This window comes from Oncorhynchus gorbuscha, linkage group LG04, assembly GCF_021184085.1.
Source record: "Oncorhynchus gorbuscha isolate QuinsamMale2020 ecotype Even-year linkage group LG04, OgorEven_v1.0, whole genome shotgun sequence".
Classification (NCBI taxonomy): domain Eukaryota; kingdom Metazoa; phylum Chordata; class Actinopteri; order Salmoniformes; family Salmonidae; genus Oncorhynchus; species Oncorhynchus gorbuscha.
Window position 1 is genome coordinate 60,803,334 of NC_060176.1, and position 20,001 is coordinate 60,823,334.

The following is a 20,001-nucleotide window of genomic DNA, read 5'->3' on the forward strand; positions in this document are numbered from 1 at the left end:
TTTAAATTGATTTTACCAAATCTTTACCAGCATGTCACATATGCACCAGGGGGAGAAAAAAAACTCTAGACCACCTTTACTCCACACACAGATGCATACAAAGCTTTCCCCCGCCCTCCATTTGACAAATCTGACCATAATTATATCCTCCTGATTCCTGCTTACAAGCAAAAACTCGAGGAGGAAGTACCAGTGAATCGCTCAATACGAAAGTGGTCAGATGATGCGGATACTACGCTACGGGACTGTTTTGCTAGCACAGACTGGAATATGTTCTGGGATTCATCCAATGGCAGTGAGGAGTATACCACCTCAGTCATCGGCTTCATCAATAAGTGCATCGATGACATCCTCCCCACAGTGACCGTATGTACATATCCCAACCAGAAGCCATGGATTACAGGCAACATCCGTATCGAGCTAAAAGATAGAGCTGCCGGTTTCAAGGAGCGGGACACTAATCCGGATGCCTATAAGAAATCCCACTATGCCCTCAGACAAACCATCAAAAAAGCAAAGTGTCAATACAGGATTAAGATCGAATCATACTACACCGGCTCTGACGCAGATGTGGCAGGGCTTGAAAACTATTACGGACTACAAAGGGAAACCCAGAGGCGAGCTGCCCAGTGATGCGAGCCTACCAGACAAGCTAAATGCCTTTTATGCTCGCTTCGAGGCATTCAATACTGAAGCATGCACGAGAGCACCAGCTGTTCTGGATGACTGTATGATAATGCTCTCAGTAGCCGATGTGAGCAAGACCTTTAAACAGGTCATCATTCAGAAAGCCACGTGGCAAGATGGATTACCAGGACGTGTACTCAAAGCATGCACGGACCAACTGGCAAATATCTTCAACAACATTTTTAATCTCTCCCTGACCGAGTCTGTAATACCTACATGTTTCAAGCAGACCACCATAGTCCCTGTGCCCAAGGAAGCGAAGGTAACCTGCCTAAATGATTACCGCCCCGTAGTACTAACTTTGAAAGGCTGGTCATGGCTCACATCAACAGCATCCTCCCCATATACCCTAGACCTACTCCAATTCTGTCATGTTTTGTCATTTATTATCTTGTCTTGTCCCTGTGCTTCCCATTCTATTCGTTTCCCTCTGCTGGTCTTATTAGGTTCTTTCCCTCTTTCTTTCCCTCTCTCTCCCCCTCCCTCTCTCACTCTCTCGCTCTCTCTTCTCTCTATCGTTCCGTTCCTGCTCCCAGCTGTTCCTATTCCCCTAATCAATCATTTAGTCTTCCCACACCTGTTCCCGATCCTTTCCCCTGATTAGAGTCCCTATTTCTTCCTTTGTGTTCCGTTCCTGTCCTGTCGGTTCCTTGTCTAGAATTCACCGTGCTGTGTTTGTGTATCGCCCTGTCGTGTCGTGTTTTCCTCAGATGCTGCGTGGTGAGCAGGTGTCTGAGTCTGTCTGGTTCAAGTGCCTTCCCGAGGCAACCTGCTGTTCACCTGCTGTTCAAGATCGAGTCTCCAGTTTGTCCTCGTCATTTCGAGTGAAAGTTGTGTTTTTTGTTTGTATTTACTTTACTGGATTAAAGACTCTGTTTTCGCCAAGTCGCTTTTGGGTCCTCTTTCACCTGCATGACAGAAGGAACCGACCAAGGAATGGACCCAGCGACTTCAGACGCTCGTTACACTGCCGTCGAGATCCAAGGAGCCATGCTCGGCAGACACGAGCAGGAATTGTCTGCTGCTCGCCATGCCGTGGAGAACCTGGCCGCTCAGGTTTCCGACCTCTCTGGACAGTTCCAGAGTCTACGTCTCGTGCCACCTGTTACTTCCTGGCCTGCCGAGCCTCCAGAACCTAGGGTTAATAACCCACCTTGCTACTCCGGGCAGCCCACTGAGTGCCGCTCCTTTCTCACGCAGTGTGAGATTGTGTTCTCTCTCCAACCCAACACATACTCTAGAGAGAGAGCTCGGGTTGCTTACGTCATTTCACTCCTTACTGGCCGGGCTCGAGAATGGGGCACAGCTATCTGGGAGGCAAGGGCTGATTGCTCTAACAAGTTCCAGAACTTTAAAGAGGAGATGATTCGGGTTTTTGACCGTTCAGTTTTTGGTAGGGAGGCTTCTAGGGCCCTGGCTTCCTTATGCCAAGGTGAACGGTCCATAACGGATTATTCTATTGAGTTTCGCACTCTTGCTGCCTCTAGTGAGTGGAACGAGCCGGCGCTGCTCGCTCGTTTTCTGGAGGGACTCCACGCAGTGGTTAAGGATGAGATTCTCTCCCGGGAGGTTCCTTCAGATGTGGACTCTTTGATTGCTCTCGCCATCCGCATAGAACGACGGGTAGATCTTCGTCACCGGGCTCGTGGAAGAGAGCTCGCATCAACGGTGTTTCCCTGCTCCGCATCGCAACCATCTCCCTCTGGCTCAGAGTCTGAGCCCATGCAGCTGGGAGGGATTCGCATCTCGACTAAGGAGAGGGAACGGAGGATCACCAACCGCCTGTGCCTCTATTGCGGAGTTGCTGGACATTTTGTTAATTCATGTCCAGTAAAGCCAGAGCTCATCTGTAAGCGGAGGGCTACAGGTGAGCGCAACTACTCAAGTCTCTCCATCAAAATCATGTACTACTTTGTCGGTCCATCTACGCTGGACCGGTTCGGGTGCTACATGTAGTGCCTTGATAGACTCTGGGGCTGAGGGTTGTTTCATGGACGAAGCATGGGTTCGGAAACATGACATTCCTTTCAGAGAGTTAGAGAAGCCTACGCCCATGTTCGCCTTAGATGGTAGTCATCTTCCCAGTATCAGATTTGAGACACTACCTTTAACCCTCACAGTATCTGGTAACCACAGTGAGACTATTTCTTTTTTGATTTTTCGTTCACCGTTTACACCTGTTGTTTTGGGTCATCCCTGGCTAGTATGTCATAATCCTTCTATTAATTGGTCTAGTAATTCTATCCTATCCTGGAACGTTTCTTGTCATGTGAAGTGTTTAATGTCTGCCATCCCTCCCGTTTCTTCTGTCCCTACTTCTCAGGAGGAACCTGGCGATTTGACAGGAGTGCCGGAGGAATATCATGATCTGCGCACGGTCTTCAGTCGGTCCCGAGCCAACTCCCTTCCTCCTCACCGGTCGTATGATTGTAGTATTGATCTCCTTCCGGGGACCACTCCTCCTCGGGGTAGACTATACTCTCTGTCGGCTCCCGAACGTAAGGCTCTCGAGGATTATTTGTCTGTGTCTCTTGACGCCGGTACCATAGTGCCTTCTTCCTCTCCGGCCGGGGCGGGGTTCTTTTTTGTTAAGAAGAAGGACGGTACTCTGCGCCCCTGCGTGGATTATCGAGGGCTGAATGACATATAACGGTTAAGAATCGTTATCCGCTTCCCCTTATGTCATCAGCCTTCGAGATTCTGCAGGGAGCCAGGTGCTTTACTAAGTTGGACCTTCGTAACGCTTACCATCTCGTGCGCATCAGAGAGGGGGACGAGTGGAAAACGGCGTTTAACACTCCGTTAGGGCATTTTGAGTACCGGGTTCTGCCGTTTGGTCTCGCCAATGCGCCAGCTGTTTTTCAGGCATTAGTTAATGATGTTCTGAGAGACATGCTGAACATCTTTGTTTTTGTCTATCTTGACGATATCCTGATTTTTTCTCCGTCACTCGAGATTCATGTTCAGCACGTTCGACGTGTTCTACAGCGCCTTTTAGAGAATTGTCTCTACGTAAAGTCTGAGAAGTGCTCTTTTCATGTCTCCTCCGTTACTTTTCTCGGTTCCGTTATTTCCGCTGAAGGCATTCAGATGGATTCCGCTAAGGTCCAAGCTGTCAGTGATTGGCCCGTTCCAAGGTCACGTGTCGAGTTGCAGCGCTTTTTAGGTTTCGCTAATTTCTATCGGCGTTTCATTCGTAATTTCGGTCAAGTTGCTGCCCCTCTCACAGCTCTTACTTCTGTCAAGACGTGTTTTAAGTGGTCCGGTTCCGCCCAGGGAGCTTTTGATCTTCTAAAAGAACGTTTTACGTCCGCTCCTATCCTCGTTACTCCTGACGTCACTAGACAATTCATTGTCGAGGTTGACGCTTCAGAGGTAGGCGTGGGAGCCATTCTATCCCAGCGCTTCCAGTCTGACGATAAGGTTCATCCTTGCGCTTATTTTTCTCATCGCCTGTCGCCATCTGAGCGCAACTATGATGTGGGTAACCGTGAACTGCTCGCCATCCGCTTAGCCCTAGGCGAATGGCGACAGTGGTTGGAGGGGGCGACCGTTCCTTTTGTCGTTTGGACAGACCATAAGAACCTTGAGTACATCCGTTCTGCCAAACGACTTAATGCCCGTCAAGCTCGTTGGGCGTTGTTTTTCGCTCGTTTCGAGTTTGTGATTTCTTACCGTCCGGGTAGCAAGAACACCAAGCCTGATGCCTTATCCCGTCTGTTTAGTTCTTCTGTGGCTTCTACTGATCCCGAGGGGATTCTTCCTTATGGGCGTGTTGTCGGGTTAACAGTCTGGGGAATTGAAAGACAGGTTAAGCAAGCACTCACGCACACTGCGTCGCCGCGCGCTTGTCCTAGTAACCTCCTTTTCGTTCCTGTTTCCACTCGTCTGGCTGTTCTTCAGTGGGCTCACTCTGCCAAGTTAGCTGGTCATCCCGGTGTTCGAGGCACTCTTGCGTCTATTCGCCAGCGCTTTTGGTGGCCGACTCAGGAGCGTGACACGCGCCGCTTCGTGGCTGCTTGTTCGGACTGCGCGCAGACTAAGTCGGGTAACTCTCCTCCTGCCGGTCGTCTCAGACCGCTCCCATTCCTTCTCGACCATGGTCTCACATCGCCCTAGACTTCATTACCGGTCTGCCTTTGTCTGCGGGGAAGACTGTGATTCTTACGGTTGTCGATAGGTTCTCTAAGGCGACACATTTCATTCCCCTCGCTAAACTTCCTTCCGCTAAGGAGACGGCACAAATCATTATCGAGAATGTATTCAGAATTCATGGCCTCCCGTTAGACGCCGTTTCAGACAGAGGCCCGCAATTCACGTCACAGTTTTGGAGGGAGTTCTGTCGTTTGATTGGTGCGTCCGTCAGTCTCTCTTCCGGGTTTCATCCCCAGTCTAACGGTCAAGCAGAGAGGGCCAATCAGACGATTGGTCGCATACTACGCAGCCTTTCTTTCAGAAACCCTGCGTCTTGGGCAGAACAGCTCCCCTGGGCAGAATACGCTCACAATTCGCTTCCTTCGTCTGCTACCGGGTTATCTCCGTTTCAGAGTAGTCTGGGTTACCAGCCTCCTCTGTTCTCATCCCAGCTTGCCGAGTCCAGCGTTCCCTCCGCTCAAGCGTTGGTCCAACGTTGTGAGCGCACCTGGAGGAGGGTGAGGTCTGCACTTTGCCGTTACAGGGCACAGACTGTGAGAGCCGCCAATAAACGCAGGATTAAGAGTCCAAGGTATTGTTGCGGCCAGAGAGTGTGGCTTTCCACTCGCAACCTTCCTCTTACGACAGCTTCTCGTAAGTTGACTCCGCGGTTCATTGGTCCGTTCCGTGTCTCCCAGGTCAATCCTGTCGCTGTGCGACTGCTTCTTCCGCGACATCTTCGTCGCGTCCATCCTGTCTTCCATGTCTCCTGTGTCAAGCCCTTTCTTCGCACCCCCGTTCGTCTTCCCTCCCCCCCTCCCGTCCTTGTCGAGAGCGCACCTATTTACAAGGTACATAAGATCATGGACATGCGTTCTCGGGGACGGGGTCACCAATACTTAGTGGATTGGGAGGGTTACGGTCCTGAGGAGAGGAGTTGGGTTCCGTCTCGGGACGTGCTGGACCGTTCACTCATTGATGATTTCCTCCGTTGCCGCCAGGATTCCTCCTCGAGTGCGCCAGGAGGCGCCGGTGAGTGGGGGTACTGTCATGTTTTGTCATTTATTATCTTGTCTTGTCCCTGTGCTTCCCATTCTATTCGTTTCCCTCTGCTGGTCTTATTAGGTTCTTTCCCTCTTTCTTTCCCTCTCTCTCCCCCTCCCTCTCTCACTCTCTCGCTCTCTCTTCTCTCTATCGTTCCGTTCCTGCTCCCAGCTGTTCCTATTCCCCTAATCAATCATTTAGTCTTCCCACACCTGTTCCCGATCCTTTCCCCTGATTAGAGTCCCTATTTCTTCCTTTGTGTTCCGTTCCTGTCCTGTCGGTTCCTTGTCTAGAATTCACCGTGCTGTGTTTGTGTATCGCCCTGTCGTGTCGTGTTTTCCTCAGATGCTGCGTGGTGAGCAGGTGTCTGAGTCTGTCTGGTTCAAGTGCCTTCCCGAGGCAACCTGCTGTTCACCTGCTGTTCAAGATCGAGTCTCCAGTTTGTCCTCGTCATTTCGAGTGAAAGTTGTGTTTTTTGTTTGTATTTACTTTACTGGATTAAAGACTCTGTTTTCGCCAAGTCGCTTTTGGGTCCTCTTTCACCTGCATGACAAATTCGCATAGCGCCCCAACAGATCCACAGATGATGCAATCTCTATTGCACTCCACAATGCCCTTTCCGACCTGGACAAAAGGAACACCTATGTGAGAGTGCTGGTCATTGACTACAGCTCAGCATTCAACACCATAGTGCCCACGGAGCTCATCACTAAACACCTCCCTCTGCAACTGGATCCTGGACTTCCTGACGTGCCGCCCCCAGGTGGTATCGGTAGGCAACAACACGTCTGCCACGTCTGATCCTCAATACTGGGGCCCCTCAGAGGTGTGTACTTAGTCCCCTTGTGTACTCCCTGTTCACCCACGACTGAGTGGCCAAGCACGACTCTAACACCATCATTAAGTTTGCTTATGACACAACAGTGGTAGGCCTGATCACCGACAACGATGAGACAGTCGTGAAGAGGGCATGAAAAAACCTTTTCCCTCTCAGGAGACTGAAAAGATTTGGCATGGGTCCCCAGATCCTCAAAGTTCTACAGCTGCACCATTGAGAGCATCCTGACCGCTACATCACCGCCTGGTATGGCAACTGCTCTGCAACTGACCATAAGTCGCTACAGAGGGAAGTGCATACGGCCTAGTACATCACGGGCCAAGCTTAATGCAATCCAGGACCTATATAATAGGCGGTGTCAGATGAAAGCCCATAAAATTGTCAGACTCTCCAGTCAACCAAGTCATGGACTGTTTTCCCTGCTACCGCACGGCAAGCGGTACCGGAGCTCCAAGTCTTGGACCAAAAGGCTCCTTAACAGCTTCTACCCCCAAGCCATAAGATTGCTGAACAATTCATCAGATGGCCACTGAACTATTACATTGCCCCCCCCCCTCCATTTGTTTTCTACACCGTTGCTACTCGCTGTTTACTATCTATGCAAAGTTACTTCACCCCCACCTACATGTACAAATGACCTCTAACCTGTACCCCGGCACACTGACTCTGTACCTGTACCACCTGTATATAGCCTAGTTATTATGTTACATTTATTTATTTTATTTGGTCAATATTTTATTTTATTTGGTCAATATTTTATTAACTCTTCTTGAACTGCATTTTTGGTTAAGAGCTTGTAAGTAAGCACTTCGCGATAAGGTCTACACTTGTATTCGGAGCATGTGGCAAAGTTTGATTTGAAATTAACACTAATTATGGATTTTACACAAAAAAAACATTGATTTTTATTGAACATATTGTACTTTTGCCTATAGATGAATGTGTTTTTTGTCAGACATCTCAGTGACTACAAAGTGTGGTGTCTTGAATGTTACATTTCACGAACCATAGACTCTATATCAAATACTATTGTCTACATCTTTGGATGTCTACTTAGTGAGGATCTGGTAAGAACTAGAAGCCCACCTAACATTGCCTTTTATATTCTGCAGAACGAAGGGGAAATTATCAAAAGTTTTTGAAGAAAAATGTTGGTTTCACTCGTCAAACTCTAACCATTGTAGCGTGCTGGTTTGCCTTGTCGCCGCTAGTTACCACAGTCACAAAGTCATAATTATGGCTATACCACGTCCATTTCTACAATTTATCATCTTAAAATAAGATTTAAACCAAACCTTAACCACGTTGCAAACATTGTGCCTAACCTTAAATTAAGACCAAAAAGCTAATTTGTGTTTTTATAAATGTTTACGATACATAGCCAATTTGGACATTGTGGCTGGGGAACTTGTGACAACCGTTTGCCCTGAAATAATTAATTACCCATAGTGCATGGCTTTGTAGCCACACGTGCTCGATCCAACATGTCAGCGCCTGTTGGGACGATGGCCGAAGACTCAAGCAGTGAAGATGAAGATCTAGAACAGTTTAAGGAAGCAGCTTGGAGTTTTGGCACATATGGAACTAATGGCACACACAATGCCAACCCGGCAGGTAAATTCGGCCAAACTTTAGTGTACCTTTGTTTTAGCTAAGACCCTGATGTAGTTATCTAGCTAACGCTAACGGAGATGGCTAGCTAAGTGTGTGAAATATTGAGCCAACGAGCAAATCTATCTTTCTCCAAAACGACAGCAACGTCCTAACAGTAACTACTATTGTTTTAGATGGGGTAAGCAATGTCAAGCAATCCCGTCGGTGAGTTTTAATTTACTCTGAAATGCTGCTATCCCATCTATTTTTGACTCTTCATGAGTAGAGGTTTTGTATCAAGCTTCGCTTTACCAGCTACGCTTATACTGTTTTATGATATACCATGGTCAACAGTGTGGCTGTATCTAAACATGAACATGATGGGAACGAGTTACAGACAACCCCGGAGTTCCGTGCGCACGTTGCAAAGAAATTAGGGGCTCTGCTTGACAGGTATTTATTTTTATATTTATTTATAAATATATTTATTTCGATTAGATTTTTGCTTCCATCAATGTAATTGCGTTATTTCGAATCCCCCATATATTTTTGAGCCTATATATATATATATATATATATATTACACACACACTTTTTTAAAATTTAGAATATACCTTTTATTATTCTCTGCAAACCCTACCACCCCTCCCCCAATTGGAGTAAACTAATAAACAATAATACTTAGGCCTACCTTCAGTACATACTCTACACATTTTACAATAATACTTAGGCCTACCTTCAGTACATACTCTACACATTTTACAATAATACTTAGGCCTACCTTCAGTACATACTCTACACATTTTACAATCTATTTTACAATAGTTATATTTTGTTTGTTCCTGGCCTTCCTCTATTTCTGAGGTCAATCCAGTTTGATTTCTATTGTAACTGAACTTTTACAAAAGTTCTGAACCTATATACTTTTTACAGACACCATATGTTTTATATTTGTTATCTTGTTGTTATTAGTCCCACCCTTCAGTTCCATTCAACCACTCCTTTCTATCCCTCTACTTGACATATATTTTTCAACTGTGCTGTGATGCTTCACAAAAGTACTGAACCTTTCTATTCTCATTGTTTCTACAGATTATACATTAATTAAACTTTTTCTTCTAAAATAATGATTATATTATTGATCGATTGACTATGACTTTTCAAATCACCCAATATTGCTATCTGCAGCATTAGTTCTAGGTAAATGTTGCAATTCTTCAGCCATTCCTGGATCTGACAGGTATTTCTTATTTGTCATGGGAAAATGTTAATAAACATCAGTTTTACTATTTTAGCTAGCTACATCAAACTGTTATAGCTTTTGCCTCATGTTACCATCACCTGTCTACTTTTCAGTCGCCTACTTTAATCCAACTTTGAAATTTGATGTTCAGTTGTATTTCAGTGATATCTGCAGAAACATCAAGACCCTGCACAGAGTCAACCAAATGTGAAGATGGTGAGGGTTTATCCATAAATTGGTTTGCATTGAAACTGGTACAGTAATTACAAAATGTGTGATGTGATGTAGATGCTGGTTGTGGTCTTGATCTTATTTCAAGGTTTTGAAGGTTTCCAGCTGTTCACCACATCTGTCCCAGGAGAGTTTACCATTGATCCCCCTCCTCCTCCTGTAAGGCGCAGGCCCATCCCCAGCTCAAGGTGATGCTTGTTCTATTTAGGCCTGGCCTTTTAACCATTGGGATGTGTGAGGTGGTTTGATGTCACCTTCATTTCTACATTGGGAGGAATCCTTATACAGTAGCATTGCATACTGTAATAAATGTTTGTTTCTGCAATGTTATTCTAGTGACAGTGACAGTGAAATGGAGATGAGACTGAGAGAGGCAGCAGTGTCAGTCACAGACCTCCTATCATCAGCTCTCCCCAGTGAGATTACACATTCCCTGCCGGAGTCCCCCAGCTCAGAGAAAATGAAGAACAACAACAACAAAAGAGAGGAGGCAGAAAGAGAGGACAGCCCTGTCCCAAAGAAAAATAAGAAAAGGAAAGCTCTCCAGGGGGAGTGTGGAGAGGTAGAGCACTGTGGAGAATCCTCACCTAATGCTAAATCCGATGAGGAGCAGAAGAGGCCAGAAGAGGACATTCTACCCCTGAAGAAGAAGAAGAAGAAGAAGAAGAAGAAAAAAGGCACAGATGAAGTATAAAAGCACTGAGAGACTTGTGTGCTGTTATTTGGGATGTTGGCTGTTTGTTCCATACTTGTGAGACCTGTTGTACTTGGGAATCTTATCACTGATTATAAGATGGTCAAGTCATACACTTATATCACAGCAATTTTGTACTATGTAGATTGCATTCCAGAAAATAACAATGTGATCTTTCAGAAATGTGAAATAAGTCTTTCACAAGATATTTGATGACCGTTTTCTCTACCCAAAACACAATTTGTTCTACGCCTTGTTTCGTAAAGGACGTCGCTTACACTGAATTCGACTTACATGTAAATTTATGAGCAGGATGCTACAATCCTTTTTTATGAACAATTCTCTGTTGATAACGTACACACTCTGGCCAGTTTATTTGGTACAATACCCTGTTCACAAAAATGGATCGCTTGTACAGACAGTGAGTCACTTGGCTGTGGCTTGGTATATAAGACGGGCATTGAGGCATTCAGTTACTGTTCAATTGAATGTTAGAATGGGCAAAACGAGTGACCTAAGCGACTTTGAGCATGGTATGATCATCTGTGCCAGGTGCACCGGATCCAGTATCTCAGAAACAGCCACCCTCCTGGGCTTTTGACGGACAACAGTGTCTAGGGTTTACAGAGAATGGTGCAACAAACAAAATCATCAGTCAGTGGCAGTCCTGTGGGCAAAAACAGCTTGTTGAAGGAAAATGGCAAGAATCGTGCAAGCTAACAGGTGGGCCACAAATAGACATATAACGGCGCAGAAGGGCATCTCGGAACGCACAACTTGTCGATCCTTGCCACAAATGGGCTATAGCAGCAGACAACCACACTGGGTTCCCTTCCTCATCAGCTAAAAACAAGAAGAAGCAGCTCCAGTGGGGATGTGATCACTGACAAATACTGTTGTATTATGCTGATGGCAGAGTCAGGATTTGGTGTAAGCAGCATGAATCCACGGACCCATCCTGCCTGGTGTCAACAGTACAGACTGGTGGCGGTAGTGTACTGGTGTGGGGAATGTTTTCCTGGCACACGTTAGGTCTCTTGATACCAATTGAGCAACCAAATATTCCGACACCTAATAGAATTCATGCCCCGAAAAATTCAGGCTGCTCTGGAGGCAAAGGGGGTCTGAACCGGCACTTGATGGGTGCAGTGCTTCATTTCAGTTAGATCTTGCCAGAACAGGATCCGGCACAGACTGTTTGGCCTGATCCGGTACCTCTCATGGCATGAACAATTATTTATCTGATTTATTGAAATACATTTGCCAAAGTTATAGAATTACTGCTGTCTGTTCAGAAATAAATGAAATAATTCAGAATACTATACTACACAATGAAAAGGACTACCCTGCGTGCACAGTTATTGGGCAAGTGAGTATTCTGATCTTATTATTTTTATGCATATTTTCAAATTCCAAACCATATAAACTTGAATGCTTATTGGATTTAATCATTTTCAGGTGATATGTATTTGTGTAATGAGGGAGGGTGTGGTGAAAGTGAATAACATCTTATATCAAGGTGTGCATAATTATAATTATTACCTCAGATAAAATGGGCCAAAAAATAGATTTAACTGACACTGAAAAGTCAAAAATGGTAAAGTACCTTTCAGATGGAAGCAACACTTGAAATACCGAACTATTGAGGCGTGACCACCGGACAATCAAACGTTGTGTTTGCAAATAGTCAACTGGGGCGCAAAAAAACACAGGGGGAAGAAAAGCGGCAAAAGACTTGATAGAAATGAAACATAAAGCTACCAGGAACCCAGTATCCTACAGTGCCACCATATTCCACAACTGCAACCTACCTGGAGTGTCCAGAAGTACAAGGTGTCAAGTGCTCAGAGACATGGCCAAGGTCAAGAAGGCTGAAACATGACCACCACTGAATAAGATTCACAAGTTGAAGTGTCAAGATTGACAAATCTGTCTTCGGGTATTTCTTTGAGAGTGACTTGATGGATGGGAGTCAGGCGCCAGCAAGGTGGAGGAGGGGTACTGGTATAGGCAGCTTTCATTAAGGGTGAGGTAGTTAGTCATTTTCAGGTTGAAGATGGTCTGAAACTCAACTCCCAAACCTACTACTGGTTTCTGGAAGATACTTTCTTCAAGCAGTGTTACAGGAAGAAGTCCTCAGCATTCAAGAAGGCCATGATCTTTATCCAGGATAATGCTCCAACACATGCATCCAAGTACTCAACTGCTTGGCAAGCCAGCAAGGGCCTCAAAGATGCCCGAATAAGGACATGGCCCCGTTCCTCACCCGACTTAAATCCTATTGAGAACTTGTGGGCCCTCCTCAAATGTGAGATTTACAGTGAGGGAAGACAATACACCTCTTTGAACAGCATTTGGGAGGCTGTGGTTGCTGCTTCAGCGAAAGTTGATCATGAATAGATCAAGAAACTGACAGACTTCATGGATGGAAGGCTCATGGAAGTTGTTGAAAAGAAGGGTGGTTATATTGGTCACTGAATATTTTAGAAAGGCCAGCATTTTTATTTAATTGTCATTTCGTGTTATTTGTTACACTTACTCTAAAAATGGAGAATTAACAAGTGAGTTGGGAGAAATTATTTTTGTAATTTAGTTACCTAATAATTCTGCAGGCAAAACTCACTTTTCCTTTGTTAAACATTCAGGTTTGAGGTTCAATAACATTTTGGATTGACTGTTTGTTAAACAACCAAATGTATCCTAATTGTGCACGCAGTGTATAATTTAGCCACAGAGGATCAATAGCTTCTTTTAAAAAATAACCAAGCTGTGGATTGTGTGTTGCCCAATAACAAGGCATAGCCTACAGTCGAATGTGTGGCAAATCTTTCAGTGAAAAGCATGCAGACAAAACAGGCCTTTCGCAATATTTCAAATACAATCGCAGGAAAACACAGGTTGCAAAGCAAATGGCTCCTGCTGAGAATAGAAGATTAATCTATCTGCTGTAGGCTACCAAAATGTTTGATCAACTTCCAAATATTGTTTTACAAAGTGAAATAGCCTAGGTGTGTGCGTGCGTGTGTTTTACAAAGTGAAATAGCCTAGGTGTGTGTGCGTGCGTGTGTTTTACAAAGTGAAATAGCCTAGGTGTGTGTGCGTGCGTGTGTTTTACAAAGTGAAATAGCCTAGGTGTGTGTGCGTGCGTGTGTTTTACAAAGTGAAATAGCCTAGGTGTGTGTGCGTGCGTGTGTTTTACAAAGTGAAATAGCCTAGGTGTGTGTGCGTGCGTGTGTTTTACAAAGTGAAATAGCCTAGGTGTGTGTGCGTGCGTGTGTTTTACAAAGTGAAATAGCCTAGGTGTGTGTGCGTGCGTGTGTTTTACAAAGTGAAATAGCCTAGGTGTGTGTGCGTGCGTGTGTTTTACAAAGTGAAATAGCCTAGGTGTGTGTGCGTGCGTGTGTTTTACAAAGTGAAATAGCCTAGGTGTGTGTGCGTGCGTGTGTTTTACTTTGTAAAACTAGAGCGAGAGGCTTTTTGCACTGACACCGGCTGTCACCAGGGAGTGAGCTGTGCATGGTGAGTTAGTGGATTATAATTTCCTCCTCATATTGTAGCCTACAATATGTCTCCACAAGCCTAGGCTATTGATGCAGTCGTTTTCATTGGTCTCAGTTTGTCAGTGTCAAAGTATCCTGTCATTTTGATAATTTGTGCAGTTTTCAAAAATGTTCTTCCAAAGTCTCCAGTCATGTACAAAATGACAGAATGACAGAAATGCATTTATAAAAGGCACATTTCTTTCCAGAACCTAGGCAACTAAAAATGTTCCACACGTGTGCAGCTGTTGTCAGTCCCTCTACTGCTCTATGCCAATACACAAATGCGATGATATGCCTACAATACTTTATTATAAAGGGGATTCTTTCTTTTATGCGTTCCGATACCTAAGAGCGAGGTTGCAGAGCCCCCCCAGGTGCCGATTTACAAATTAAGCATTGGTTCGGTGTACCTAATAAACTGTTCGTTGAGTGTATATTTTCATTGTACAACGGGGATCAATGGCTCAGCAGTTTTTGCATTGATTTAGGTGAGGCTGTTTATAATGGTTTATCTCTGACCTCAGATCAGCAGTATAAGTCTGACACCCTGTGTACTAAGTACACAGGGTGTACACACGACAATCCATCATTACTTTTAAGACATGAAGGTCAGTCAATGCGGAACATTTTCTTCACGTGCAGTCGTGAAAGCCATCAAGCGCTGTGATGAAACGGTCTCTCATGAGGACCACCAGACAATCGGAAGACCCAGAGTTACGTCTGCTGCAGAAGAAACATGAGTAATGGACTTTAGACCAGTGGAAATATATCCTTTGATCTGATGAGTCCAAATTTGAGATTTTTGGTTCCAACCGCTGTGTCTTTGTGAGACGTAGAGTAGGTGAACGGAGGATCTCTGCATGTGTGGTTCCCACCATAAAGCATGGAGGAGGAGGTGTGATGTTGCTTTGCTGGTGACACTCTGATTTATTTATAATTCAAGGCATACTTAACCAGCATGGATACCACAGCATTCTGCAGCGATACGCCATTCCCATCTGGTTTGCGCTTAGTGGGACTATCATTTGTTTTTCAACAGGACAATGACCCAACACACCTCCAGGCTGTGTAAGGGCTATTTGACCAAGAAGGAGAGTGATGGAGTGCTGCATCAGATGACCTGGCCTCCACAATCACCCGACCTCAACCCAATTGAGATGGTTTGGGATGAGTTGGACCGCAGAGTGAAGGAAAAGCAGTCAACAAGTGCTCAGCAAATGTGTAATCTCCTTCAATATTGTTGGAAATGCATTCCAGGTGAAGCTTGGTTGAGAGAATGCCAAGTGTGTGCAAAGCTGTCATTCAGGCAATGGGTGGCTACTTTGAAGAATCCTTTTAACCCTTTTTTGTTTACTACATGATTCCATGTGTTATTTCATAGTTTTGATCTCTTCACTATTCTACAATGTAGAAAATAAAGAAAAACCCATGAATGAGTAGGTGTGTCTACATTTTCACTGGTACTGCCTGTATCTGGCAGAATGGGAAATATGGCTTCTCTTGAAAATGTTACTGCAGAGAGTTTTTCTGCAAATTTCGTGAATTTGTGTTGCGTCTTCATTCCAGTTCTCTACCTACTGTAAAACACCTCTAACCCCAGCCCTTCACATTACATAGTAGTTACATTCTGTTGCCACTGTGCAGTAGAGACCATATGTTCAGGAATGTAGGAGTTGATGTCTGCCGGCGAAGATGAGAGGAGGTGAGGTGGATGAGTTTCAGGGAGGATAAAACTCTTAAGTTCCCAGAGGAAACTAGAAAAAAGCGATAGTAAGTTATTAGTTTCCAGGTTCTCTACTAACATTCCAATCACAAACCTGCATTTAAAATTCCATATTTTCACTGCCAACTAGAGAATACCATGGGTTATATTTATATTTTACCATGGGTTAAATGACTTTGAAATATGTGTTACGCTAAGTTGTTTTTAATGTCTTGAATCTCCCCTGTAGTGTCAAACTAAGTCGCTCTGGATAAGAGCGTCTGCTAAATGACTTAAATGTAAACTACATCTTCACGGAAATATTCCACACTAGAGTGATGTTTCTTACCTGGCACAGGTGAGGGGGATTGCAGGTGTAGAGAGTCATCCTGGATGGGTTCTGTCTCCTCCTCGGGGTCTGTTGTCAGAATCTAACCAATGCAAAAGTAATTATCAGATTCAATCCACATTAATACTATTTTATGATCATTAGCCGGTGAGTCTAGACTTCTGTACCTGTATCCTATAACTTAGCCTATATGTAAGCGAATATTAATGGCATCACTTTCATGTTGGTTAATATTTGGCTTCACAGTACCTGTCTGACTGTGCTTAGACTGGTCAGTGTTCCAAGGCTGCTGCTGTCAGTGACAACCATGGCTTGGGACAGTAGGCTGGACGGAGGGTAGGGAGACATCGGACTTGCTGTACACTGCAATGGAGAAACTGAGAGCAGGTGCAGAGATACTTTATGAAACCCTTGTTAGTTCTAGCTGTTTTATTATGTCACGTATTCCTTGTTTCATACATGTATTTATGTCAACAGGGCAAATGAAGGAATAACATGCTGCCACTGTGGCCTTACTGTGACATGGAAGCCCTGTCATGGTTGCCATGAAAGGACTGTGGCCCATATGATTCTGAAACTGCTGTGTGAGTTGCTGCTGGAAAGAGATTGGCTGAAGGGTGGTGAACCCGTCTCCCATGTTGTTGATGACAGGTACTGTTTGACCTGTTGACCAACATAGGCCAGGAAAACATGGATTAGGCTACTTTGTAAATGTCAATTAAAGTTGATATCTGACGGTTTTCTGATCATCACTAGAAAAGGAAACAATACACTACAGTGGATATATTTTGAAATTATCATTTGATAATATGCACAGACTTAGAGCCATTTGAGATGTTTTTATTTTACCTTTATTTAACTAGGCAAGTCAGTTAAGAACAAATTCTTATTTTCAATGACAGCCTAGGAACAGTGGGTTAACTGCTTGTTCAGGGGCAGAATGACAGATTTGTACTTTGTCAGCTCAGGGATTTGAACTTGCAACCTTCAGGTTACTAGTGCAACGCTCTAACCACTAGGCTGCCCTGCCGCCAGCATGTGTAGAATTTGTATTTACAGTTGAAGTCTGAAGTTTACATACACCTTAGACAAATACATTTAAACTCAGTTTTTCACAATTCATGACATTTAATCCTAGTAAAAAAATCCCTGTTTTAGGTCAGTTAGGATCACCACTTTAGTTTAAGAATGTGAAATGTCAGAATAATAGAAGAGAGAATGATTTATTTCAGCTTTTATTTATTTCATCACATCCCCAGTAGGTCAGAAGTTTACATACACTCAATTAGTATTTGGTAGCATTGCCTTTAAATTGTTTAACTTGGGTGAAATGTTTCAGGTAGCCTTCCACAAGCTTCTCACAACAAGTTGGGTGAATTTTGGCCCATTCCTCATGACAGAGCTGGCTGGTTTAACTGAGTCAGGTTTGTAGACCTCCTTGCGTGCACACACTTTTTCAGTTCTGCCTACAAATGTTCTATAGGATTGAGGACAGGGCTTTGTGATGGCCACTCCAATACCTTGACTTTGTTGTCCTTAACCCATTTTGCCACAACTTTGGAAGTATTCTTGGGCTCATTGTCCATTTGGAAGACCCATTTACAACCAAGCTTTAACGTCCTGACTAATGTCTTGAGATGTTGCTTCAATATATCCACATAATTTTCCTGCCTCATGATGACATTTATTTTGTGAAGTGCACCAGTCCCTCCTGCATCAAAGCACCCCCACAACATGATGCTGCCACCCCTGTGCTTCACGGTTGGGATGGGGTTCTTCGGCTTGGTCATTATGGCCAAAACAGTTATATTTTTGTTTCATCAGACCAGAGGACATTTCTCCAAAAAGTACGATCTTTGTCCCCATGTGCAGTTGCAAACCGTAGTCTGTTTTTGTTATGACGGTTTTGGAGCAGTGGCTTTTTCCTTGTTGTGCAGCCTTTCAGGTTATGTCGATATAGGACTAGTTTTACTGTGGATAAAGATACTTTTGTACCTGTTTCCTCCAGCATCTTCACGGGGTCCTTTGCTGTTGTTCTGGGATTGATTTGCCCATCTCTAGGACACAGAACGCGTCTTCTTCCTGAGCGGTATGACTGCTGCGTGGTCCCATGGTGTTTATACTTGTGTACTATTGTTTGTACAGATGAACGTGGTACCTTCATGCGTTTGGAAATTACTCCCAAGGATGAACCAGACTTGTGGTGGTCTACAATTTTTTTTATTGAGGTCTTGGCTGATTACTTTATAGCCAATATGGTTAAATATGGCTGGCATTGGTTACAATCTGCCACATTATCAATGTTGCCACTTAAGGTATAAGAGGGGACAGTAGGCCTAGATGGACAAGGCTATCTGAATGTGCACAGACGAATTAAGATTCAAAGATGGCTTCAAAAATAACTGGGTGTCAGCTATGACATGGCACCTTGAGTTTGAAAAACAAATATTTTGGTTATTGAACTACAGTAAGTGAAGTGGTTTTACATCTGGCAATGGAATTATGGTAACGGATTTCAGGGCCAGCTCTAACCTTTTGGGGGCCCTAAGTGAAATTGCGTGCCCTGTTGGTAATTCGACCATGATTACTACAAGTTTAGATAGCTGAGTATACAAATTTACCAATTTGAAATGTTGTTGCTGACATGCCAGTGTTTATTTTGTAACCAATAAATGACGAAAAATACTTGTCAACGACCTATTCCTGAAGCCCTGGAAAAACAATGTTTAACCTTTATTTAACTAGGCAAGTCAGTTAAAATCAAATTCTCATTTACAATGATGGCCTAAAAAAAGACCTAACTATTACAATTACTTATAATTTTATGCTGAACAAAAATATAAACGCAACATGGAACAATTTCATTGATTTTACTAAGTTACAGTTTATATGAGGAAATCAGTCAATTGAAATAAATTCATTAGGCCCTAATCTATGGATTTCGCATGACTGGGAATACAGGGCCTCGGGAACTCGTCACAGTATTTTTGTGCATTCAAATTGCCATCGATAAAATGCAGTTGTGTTCGTTGTCCATAGCTTATGGCTGCCCATACCATAACCCCACCACCACCATGGGGCACTCTGTTCACAACACTGAGATCAGCAAACCGCTTGCCCACACGACGCTATGCACGTGGTCTGTTGGACGTACTGACAAATTATCTAAAATGATGTTGGAGGCGGCTTATGGTAGAGAAATTAACATAAAATTATCTGGCAACAGCTCTGGTGGACATTCCTGTAGTCAGCATGCCAATTGCACACTCCCTCAACTTGAGATATCTTTTTTCATTGTGTTGTGTGACAAAACTTCACATTTTAGAGTGGCCTTTCATTGTCCCCAGCACAAAGTGCACCTGTGTAATTATCATGCTGTTCAATCAGATTCTTGATATGCCACACCTGTCGGGTGGATAGATGATCTTGGCAAAACCAATTTGTGCACAACAATTTTGAGAAATACGTTTTTTTGTGCATATGGAACAGTTCTGGGTTCTTTTATTTCAGCTCATGAAACATGGGACCAACACTTTACATGTTGCATTTATTTTTGTTCAGTGTAGTTGACAAATGGGACGAGACAATAATTCCATGTGAGACTAATGGACATTACATTTGACATGAAGCGCCTTTTATCTGTTTTGTCCAATCCTACAAATGCATGCAGAATATTTCATGCAATTCTTGGCAGAATTGACTTCTTTCAGTTGCACGGTCTGGTTGAGCTAATCTGCCCAGCACAGCTCCCAAGCGGTCACTGTAGTCCTGTGTAGCTCAGTTGGTAGAGCATGGCGCTTGTAACGCCAGGGTAGTGGGTTCGATCCCCGGGACCACCCATACGTAGAATGTATGCACACATGACTGTAAGTCGCTTTGGATAAAAGCGTCTGCTAAATGGCATATAAGTAAGTAAGTAAGTATAAGTACTTCAGTCACTCATC

The 20,001-nt window shown here is 44.1% G+C and overlaps 2 protein-coding genes across 2 annotated transcripts; one reads left to right on the plus strand and one right to left on the minus strand.

The window, feature by feature from the left end:
* The first annotated feature begins 8,140 nt into the window (after positions 1-8,140).
* LOC124034400 (protein CUSTOS-like) lies at positions 8,141-11,907 on the plus strand. The gene is made up of 6 exons (XM_046347552.1): positions 8,141-8,317; positions 8,491-8,521; positions 8,651-8,749; positions 9,691-9,755; positions 9,859-9,958; positions 10,107-11,907. The coding sequence occupies exons 1-6, from the start codon at positions 8,188-8,190 to the stop codon at positions 10,462-10,464; spliced, it is 783 nt and encodes a 260-aa protein (XP_046203508.1). The 5' UTR covers positions 8,141-8,187; the 3' UTR covers positions 10,465-11,907.
* A 3,474-nt stretch (positions 11,908-15,381) lies between these two features.
* LOC124033021 (hepatocyte nuclear factor 1-alpha-like) lies at positions 15,382-16,694 on the minus strand. Its single transcript, XM_046344948.1, has 4 exons — positions 16,602-16,694; positions 16,307-16,420; positions 16,058-16,139; positions 15,382-15,760 (listed from the first exon to the last, which is right to left on the minus strand). Exons 1-4 carry the CDS (start codon positions 16,692-16,694, stop codon positions 15,627-15,629), a joined length of 423 nt encoding a protein of 140 aa, XP_046200904.1. The 3' UTR covers positions 15,382-15,626.
* Positions 16,695-20,001: the final 3,307 nt, after the last annotated feature.

Excerpts from the sequence above, each read along its gene's own strand:
- LOC124034400 (XM_046347552.1), top strand. The coding sequence starts at position 8,188 with ATGTCAGCGCCTGTTGGGACGATGGCCGAAGACTCAAGCAGTGAAGAT. Across the intron at positions 8,522-8,650 it reads AATGTCAAGCAATCCCGTCG|TGTGGCTGTATCTAAACATG; the intron begins GTGAGTTTTAAT and ends CATGGTCAACAG. Across the intron at positions 9,959-10,106 it reads AGGCCCATCCCCAGCTCAAG|TGACAGTGACAGTGAAATGG; the intron begins GTGATGCTTGTT and ends ATGTTATTCTAG.
- LOC124033021 (XM_046344948.1), bottom strand. The coding sequence starts at position 16,694 with ATGGGAGACGGGTTCACCACCCTTCAGCCAATCTCTTTCCAGCAGCAA. Across the intron at positions 16,421-16,601 it reads TGGGCCACAGTCCTTTCATG|TGTACAGCAAGTCCGATGTC; the intron begins GCAACCATGACA and ends TCTCCATTGCAG. Across the intron at positions 16,140-16,306 it reads GTCTAAGCACAGTCAGACAG|ATTCTGACAACAGACCCCGA; the intron begins GTACTGTGAAGC and ends TGCATTGGTTAG.